Source organism: Octopus bimaculoides, chromosome 17 (assembly GCF_001194135.2).
Source record: "Octopus bimaculoides isolate UCB-OBI-ISO-001 chromosome 17, ASM119413v2, whole genome shotgun sequence".
Taxonomy (NCBI): domain Eukaryota; kingdom Metazoa; phylum Mollusca; class Cephalopoda; order Octopoda; family Octopodidae; genus Octopus; species Octopus bimaculoides.
The window spans coordinates 28,053,310-28,062,219 of NC_068997.1; the positions used below are offsets into that span (position 1 = coordinate 28,053,310).

Genomic DNA, 8,910 nt, shown 5'->3' on the forward strand with positions numbered 1-8,910 from the left:
TGGCTTTGAAACTAACTTTGAACACTAAATTTGTACTATATATGCATACATACTTTTATATATATATAATTTTTTCTGAATAACAAAACCAGCACTGCTAAACAATCTTTGCATGCTTTTTCTATAAATTTTTACTCCTTCCAAAAATTCTATCTTCAGTATTTTTTTAATCTTCATCTACTTTATTCTACATGGAACTAACTCATAGAAATTAATTTCTGTTTCTGTTTTTTCGTACATGGTCTTTTGTATGTATATATATATAGCCATTCATGTGGTGGATGGTGGGGAATGCATGGATGCAGAGAAAAAAATTGTCAGACCGGTTGTAAATTATAAACTGTTAAATGGGTTTGACAAAGTATGGCCACAGTCTAATGACTGAAGCAAGCAAAGGATAAAGAAGTTGTTTGGATGATTAAAGACATATGAAGCTTAGTGGATGTTTTTGTATCAGTGCGAGTCTAATTGTGGTATATTATGTAGTAAAAGAGAAATAAAAGGCAAACCTAACCTCAACACAATTTCAAATAGAAATATAACTACATATCCAAACACATTTAATCAAGCATTCAGCCATTTCTGCTCATTTTATAACTCCAATAACTGGATAAGAGAAATGGCAGCCTCATAACACTTTTAGGGCTGCCATAGTGATGAAAGGAAAGTGAAAGTAGGAAACGAAAGATCTGGGTAGAAACTTGCAATCTCTGCTAAAGCTATCCAAGACCCGGGTGATTACATTGAAATGAACCAGGGTAACTGATTAAGTCTTTTATATCAGAACAGGAATGTTTCCACACAGCTTTTGTTTACCAAATTTGATTCACAAGAATTTGATCAATCCAAGGTTATGGTAGAAAGTACTCACATACTATTATTATGCAATGGAACAGATAAAACCTGATGTAGTTGTGAAGCAATCTTCATAACCACTTCTTACATTTATCCCAATATATGACTGGTACTTCATCTTTTTATCAGACCTGAAATGCTGAAAGATAAGGTATACTCTAATGGGATTATGTAAAATAATTAACTAAATTCTACAAGATATTTTTTCACCTGCTGTTCTTTTATTTCTGAAAATCTACAACTCTTGAAGATTAGTGTCCCATAGCTGGCTGCCAACACATTTTTCTGCTAAAAATTGGGATAGTTTATCCTGTTCATGCTATATTATTAGCATTATCTTGTGTTTGAGAATAAAATTATTTCCTTATCTTTTAACGCAATTCTATATTAATTTGATTTTAAACTTTATCCCTATACAAAGAAATTTTCCAATATCTTTCTGTCTTTGCGGGGATGGGGTGCTTTTTATTCTAAGTTCTCTTTTCTATTTTTCTCAATTTAAATGCATGTAGCATGAAGGATTTTTTTTTTTTTTTAATTTCTGCATTTTGCAACATGTTATAAGTGTTTGATGAGGTATGTCTTGTTGTTTAAGTTCTAGTTAGCAATATGTACAATGAGAACAGTCAGAAAAAACAATGATGAGAGTGATGATGTTGCATGTGGCATGATGGTGGGTTGTGTGCATGATTTTTATCATAAGAATTAGATTTGAAACTTATTGTGATAGAAGAATTGAAATAGTATCACATACAGTTCCACCTGCTTTACATTCAAAATAACCAAATGCAGCATCTCACAGCTATCTTACAATGTCGTTCTAAAAATATACAATGGCATCATTGCAATCTTGAAGTTATGAGACTAAGCATGATTAATTCAAAATGATGTAAATAAATAAACAGAATATTTGAGAGAATAAACTAAATGCTAATGGAGGGAAACAGCATTGCTATATTTTACTGTCCCTGCCGTTCTAGCCAACCTGTTAGTAACATTATTTACAGTGGACAGATAGGTGTCCCCTTCCTGTCTGTTGTTATCACGTTTCAGCTGATGTACTCTCCAGCCTTCATCAGGTGTCCTGGTGGATTTTTGACCCCCCCCCCATCTCCCCACACACACTTTTTTTTTTTGAAGGCTGGAAAGTATGTCAGCTGAAACGTGATAATAACAAACAAGGTGAGGACACCTATCCGTCCATTGTAAATAATGTAAATAATTACTCCTCTCTAAAACATAGAATAGTATAAACCTGTTAGCACGTATTATTATCGGTATTTCTTTATTAACCACATGGGTGTAAACATAGAATACAAAATGTCGTATTAAACATGTGGGGATGTACTTGAGCAATAAAATGCATGGGGCAAAATGTAATAATCTCAACTAAAAACAAAAACAGCTTAAAAGTTTAATAAACAAATAAAATCACTCACCTATAGAGGTGTGAGAAGTTGTCATCGAGGGAAGATTTAAGCATGCCAGAACACTGATCACCATCCACTTCCAGCACTCCTTCCCCTCTCACCACCACTGCACTCTGGATCTCTTTTAATCCAAGGAAGAGCCTTCATGGATTTTGTCAAACTGTGAAGAATCCCAAATTTTCTGGAATATGATCCTGGTGAAGTGTTTGCCAAAGGTCAGTTATTCTTGGGGTTCATATTGTTTGTCCCCTACTCCTCTTTCCAACCAGCACAGAATTTCTTCTTTTTCAAGAACTATTAAGTTCAGGCACATCAAGCTGTCATGCACCCTTCTGCAAAGGACTTCAAACATCTTACTTCCATAACAATATTAACATTAAAAACCATTCACAAAATTACATCTTTTTCAATAGAAATCACTGATGTCTGTTTTCTTTTCCCCAATTTTCTACTAATATACACTGCACTAAGCATGATGGCTTCACAACTGACTTTCTGCATGTCTGCTCTCTGAAGAAGATTGCATGACTTCAATGCATTAACTAACAACAATGAATTTATCAATCTGGTGGTCTTAAAAAATTGATTTCTATTGACTTTTACAGATTTGCATCAGAAGTTGGGTAAGTGATGATTCTGTTGCAACCTGATACACCTAAATGAGCATTAGCATACACACTCACACACATATGCTAAGGTTTGGTAGATGAGTTCCGTAAAAAATTTAGATTCAGGTGAATATAGTACTTAAGTTTAGGCACCAGAATTTAGCATGGTATTATCCATACAGTTTCAAAATAAGGTGATTAGAATCAAAATAAGCAACAAGGATATCCAAAAGTAATGCAGTACGATCGTTTCATGTGACTCCATTTAATTGAGCAATGTGAACATTACATCAAATATAAAATGTAGAGCAATCTTCAGCTGCTCAAAGATATAGAAATTTAATGAAATTACATTTGAACAGAAGGACATATTTTTACAATTAAATCTTAACTCTCCAAGTAGAAAGGAGGAATACAAAAACCATTTTGACTTAGCCAGACCATACAGGCAAGTAAATAATTCTAAGCAGATTTTTGACTCTCACAAAATTTGCTTAGAATTATTTACTTGGATTCATTCACATTATTGATATTATTTTTTATGCATTTTTTTTTATTTCCATAATACCGTAATAATGATAATTTCACTTATGGTGGAATTTATGGCAGTGGAATTTACCACTCACCAAAAAATAAACACTCTTTGGTCAAACCAAGCAGGACTAAAGAAGAAACCCACACTATCTCAGTTCAATCACAGAGGCAGCTTCCTCTTCTTTATTTTTTTTTTCTGTTTTGCAACTTAATAGCTTTTTAACCCTGCGTATTTACAAGCTTTTATTGAAAGCTCATCAATAATAAAAACTTATTTGCACAGTTCATGGTTCTTCTGCATTTGCATCCTAAATACAAACATACTTTCTCAGTCATAAGATTAATGCATTTAATTTAAACAAAGCAAAAGGGTTGGTAATATGTCTATCTGGCTAACAGAATGTAAATGGTTCAATTCCTACTGATTGCTCTCAACTCTTTTCCCATCCTAGGAGTTTTTAACTCAATGTATCATAAGTTCATTTATAGCTGAATTTGCTTCCAGACACATTGTTCATAAAGCCTTATCTACACACACACACACACACACACACACACACACACATACATGTATAAGAACTTTGTAATATCTAATCATGAAAAGTTAAATTTGTGAGTTTTATGCATCTTTCTCCTTATAATTCCATGACTTCAAATTCAAATTTCTAATTCCACCAAATTTTAGGAAGAAATGATTATCTCCCTTGTAATAGCTGTAACCACCGGGGAAACGTGGGTGTGTGTGTGTGTATAATGAGAGTACTCAATACATTGTGTAAAATGAATATATTTATGGTATATAAACATTACTACTTTTATGTGACAATAACTTTGTGCTAAATGAAGCATTCTTCAAATGGATGTGATTCAGGTGAGTTTTCACATGATCTGAATGAATGCAAATGTTTATAAAATCAGTGCTTAAATGTAATTGCAATGAGTCCCGTTTAATTCCTGTAGAGGCCATTGGTAGGTATTATGCTAACTTGATATCATCACTTATCCTAGGCATGATCCTCTAAAATAGGCAGTTTGAGGGATTTCTGAAGTTACAAGCCAAGAGTTAGGATAGTGGCTGGTTGGGTGTATGTCTTAGATTGTTGTATGAAATCAGGAAATTGATGTTATCCAGTCAAGAGTAGGTAACTTTTACATTACCAATGTTGAAAAGTTTGATATTCATGTATTGTTGGGAAATGAGATCTTAATAAGGATTGAAAGTTAATTATATTGAGACATGGTCTGAACCAAATTATTTTCTCCTCTTGATTGTGTTGTTACATATGAAGGAGTGTTCCTTGTATACTAGTTTGTCACTGAGGCCACTTCCTCTCAGTGCATCCTTGAAATAAAGTGTAATCTAGTTGAAAAAAGCTGTCTGAAATAACTTGGAAACTTTTCCACATCAACAAAATTCTTGAATATAGCTGAGTTTAAAGGATTTCTTGCATACATATATGGTTTCCTCATATAACTTTCTACTAAAGTAATGTTTATTTGTACTCAGATTTGGTGTGACATCTAAAATGTTAGCTATTCTTAGATAGGTGTTCATGGAGGTGTTTAAACTGAATTCCTTAACCATTCTTATTGAGTATATTTTAACATTAATGACTTCTTGTAGTTTTCTGACTTTCTACAGTATATCCACATTAAGTAAGATATACAGAATGCTATTTTGAACTAATACTGCTTCCATCACAAATAACAAATATACATGCACACACACACACACATATATATATATATATATATATATATAATCTGTAAAAAACGAAATTCTGAAAGAAGCACAATCTAAGATACAGAGCAGTATATTCATTGGACAATAAACTTTGCTTGCAAAGACCTATTGAGGCAAGTGAAATCAAAATCACTGACATGGCCGATAACAGTGCCACCTGATTGGCACTCATACCAGTGGAACGTTAGAAGCGCATCCAAGCGTGATCGTTGTCAAGGCCACAGATTGGCTCCTGTGCCAGTGGCATGTAAAAAGCACCATTCAAGCGTGATTGTTGCCAGCATCACCTTACCAGCATATGTGCTGGTGACACATGAAAAACAACATTCTTTGAGCGTGGTCATTGCCAGAACTGCCTGACTGGCCCTCATGCCAGTGGCACATAAAAGCGCCCACTACACTTAGAGTGGTTGGTGTTAAGAAGGGCATCCAGCTGTAGAAACTTTGCCAGATCAGATTGGAGCCTGGCGCAGCCTTCTGGCTCACCAGTCTTCAGTCAAACCGTCCAACCCATGCCAGCATGGAAAGCGGACGTTGAAAGATGATGATGAGGAGAGAGGCTGGTTTATGGAGAATTACCTTAGGTTTCCCAGCAATAAAGGTTTTAGCTTTAAATGTGTATATTTTATGTAATGTATAGACAATTGTTTTATTCCATTTCTCATTTATATTTCAGATGTTAACAAAAAGTTCTCCATCTCTTTGGATAAAACTTGTTAATTACATCTCCGATATTTGGAACATAGTTGATGTTATAACAATCATCTTGTTCATCATTGGAATCATTCTTCGCTATCTGCACTATTCTGATGTTGCCAGAGTGGTGCTCAGTTTAAATTTGATTTCCTTTTACTTCCGTGTTCTTCATATGTTTTCCATTCACCAAGAACTTGGTCCAAAGCTTGTAATGATTAAGAAAATGGTTAGTATGAATCCTTTTCTTCACTGTTCTGCTATGAATCATGCAAAATCTTTCCTTCAGTAAAATAACCATTTTTTCTCTTTTCTTTTTTTTTTTTTGTAGAAATGTAGAAAAATATTGAAGATTTTACAGTCAATACAAATTGATTGTTTTTTTTTATATCCATTCATTAGCTAATCTTAGAAGAATAAAGGTTACTTTTCTGTTCTTGAGTCTAGCCCAGCAGTTCTCAACCACAGCTCCCAGGGAACATGTGGCCCTTAAACATCTTTCTGGTGATCCCAAAGGTTTTACTCTCAAATATAAAAAAATTTTCTTTACTCATCTTATGCTTTACTTTTTCTGAAGCAGCCCCCTAAAAAATATCCAGGTTTTGAATCTGACTTGGATATTAAAAAGGCTGAAAACCACTGGTCTAACCATTAAACTCAATTGATGTTCTGTCTGCAGTATCAAATCACAACAAAATGAATTCTATCAAATACTGGCTAATCTCATTTTGAACAGAATTTTTTAATACTGAACGGTTAACTATCATCATAAAATGTTATCTATATCAATTATATTAACGTAATGATTGTTATTTTCCCCCCTTAATAATATCTATCTTCAGATGCAAGACCTTGGATATTTCTTCATGATCCTGTTTGTTTTCATGGTTGCCTATGGCATTGCTACCCAGTCAATTCTCCACCCAAGTACACCAATGTCATATGATCTATTTAGAGGAGTTTTTAAAAAAGCATATTTTCAGATGTACGGAGAACTTTTTCTTGACGAATATGATGGTAAATAGTGATTTATTTTCTATTTTTCATTCTCTTTTTCTCAGCTTTCACATTATTTTCATTCCTACAACATTAAGTTAACAGTTCATCAAAAGAGACCAATATGGTAGGTACCAGACTTAAGAAATAAGTACTACAGTCAATCTGTTTGGCTAAAACCCCGCTTCAAAGTGCCTCAGTGTGGCCAGTCAAATGACTAAAACAAGTAAAAAACAAAAGATAAAAGAATTGTGAAATCTCCATTTTTCAACAGAGAGAAAAAAAAAGAAGAAGAAACCAAGAAGAAATTAGCCAATATGTCTCAATCAAATCCATAGATCTAATATTTGACTTTTGCCTGTGTTTAATAAAAATTATTTCTACCTGGAATTTGGTGGAGGATATAACCAATTATTGGGTATGCAGGTATTTTGAAAATACCTTGTGAAGCCATGACCATGTCCTGCATAATGACAGACTGCCCTTTGGCAAAGCATAACAGCCACTCAGTTACCTGACCAGGGATACAGTGAAGTCATGGGACTGCAGCATAGTGGATCGTGATATATGTCTGCCTTGGTAAATTCCGTCTGACCCATTCAAGCATAGAAAATTCGATGTTAAATGATGATGAAGAGGATCAGAAGCAGCTTGAACCTTCACCTTGCTAGTTTAAGTGGGGAAATAATCCTTATGAGATACAAGTTTAAGATTATATTGCACCTGTTACTGCAATTGCTGAAATGGTTCTTGATTTTTGCATATTTCTTGTGTTTCAGAAACTAATTGCAATAATATAACTGGCAAATGTCCCTCAACGGTTGGCACATACATCGCACCAATTTTGATGTGTTTATATATTTTGCTAACGAATATTCTTCTTCTCAATTTACTCATTGCCATGTTCAGGTGAGAACTTTAACTTTACGTGTGCGTGTGTGCATGTGTGTGTGTGTGAGTGTGTGTGTATGTGTGTGTATGAATGTGTGCATGTACAAGTGTATACATGTGTGCATGTCAGTGTGTGAGTATATTCATGTTCAGTGTGTGTGTGTGTGTGTATATGCATGTCTGTGTGTGTGTGAGAGAGAGTGTGTGTGTGTGTATGTGTGTAGATGTATGTGTGTGTGTGTGTGTGCAAACATGCACATGTATAAATGTTCTTTTCTCTAATAGCTGTGTGATGTATATAAGTGCATGATGGTAATGATGATGATGAGGAGGAGAAGGAGGAGGAGGTTGATGGATATGATTATAGTCGTGATGATGATGACAACAATGATGATGTAGTGATGTAGATGTAGAGAAATTATTCTAAACATAACAAAACCCAATATTTATTTCAATATATATATTGTTTCTTTTCTTTTTCTTTTACATATCAGTTGCACATTCCAAAATGTGCAGGTAAATACGGACCTTCACTGGCACTTCCAAAGATACAGCCTGATCTTTGAGTTCTACACTCGACCCCCTCTTCCCCCTCCTCTCATCCTCTTGAATAACATCTATCTCCTTTTTCGATACCTTTACAAAAGAAAAAGACATTTACCATACAAGAAAAAATCTGGATTTAGTAAGTATTGTTTTTTGGGTTTTTTTCTCCTATATTCTTATTGTTATTCTTTTACTTGTTTCAGTCATTTGACAGCAGCCATGCTGGAGCACCGCCTTTTAGTCAAACAAATTGACCCCAGGACTTATTCTTTGTAAGGCCAGTACTTCATCTATCAGTCTCTTTTGCTGAACCCATCAAGCTACGGGTGTCATAAACTCACCAACATTGGTTTTCATTCTTTATCTATTAATATCTTTCATGTGCCTCACTGAGGCGATGACTACTGACCGAGACCTTTGGAAATGTGCTGTGCATGAGAAGACCCGGCAAGCCAAGTGAGATCGTTGCCAGTGCCCCTGGACTGGCTCTTGTGCGGGTGGCACATAAGATGCACTATTTTGAGCGTGACCGTTGCCAGTACCACCTGACTGGCATTTGTAGGGTTTTCGAGTGAGATCGTTGCCAGTGCCCCTGGACTGGCTCTTGTGCGGG

The 8,910-nt window shown here is 34.8% G+C and overlaps 1 protein-coding gene across 1 annotated transcript in view; it reads left to right on the forward strand.

Moving 5' to 3' along the window:
• LOC106872652 (transient receptor potential cation channel subfamily M member 2) overlaps positions 1–8,910 on the forward strand; it is a 77,483-nt gene that overhangs the window by 61,408 nt on the left and 7,165 nt on the right. The window contains exons 22-26 of the mRNA XM_052974138.1: positions 2,891–2,908; positions 5,848–6,093; positions 6,707–6,881; positions 7,640–7,769; positions 8,246–8,436. Of these exons, the coding sequence (XP_052830098.1) occupies positions 2,891–2,908; positions 5,848–6,093; positions 6,707–6,881; positions 7,640–7,769; positions 8,246–8,436 (760 nt within the window). The remainder of the gene's footprint in view (positions 1–2,890; positions 2,909–5,847; positions 6,094–6,706; positions 6,882–7,639; positions 7,770–8,245; positions 8,437–8,910) is intronic.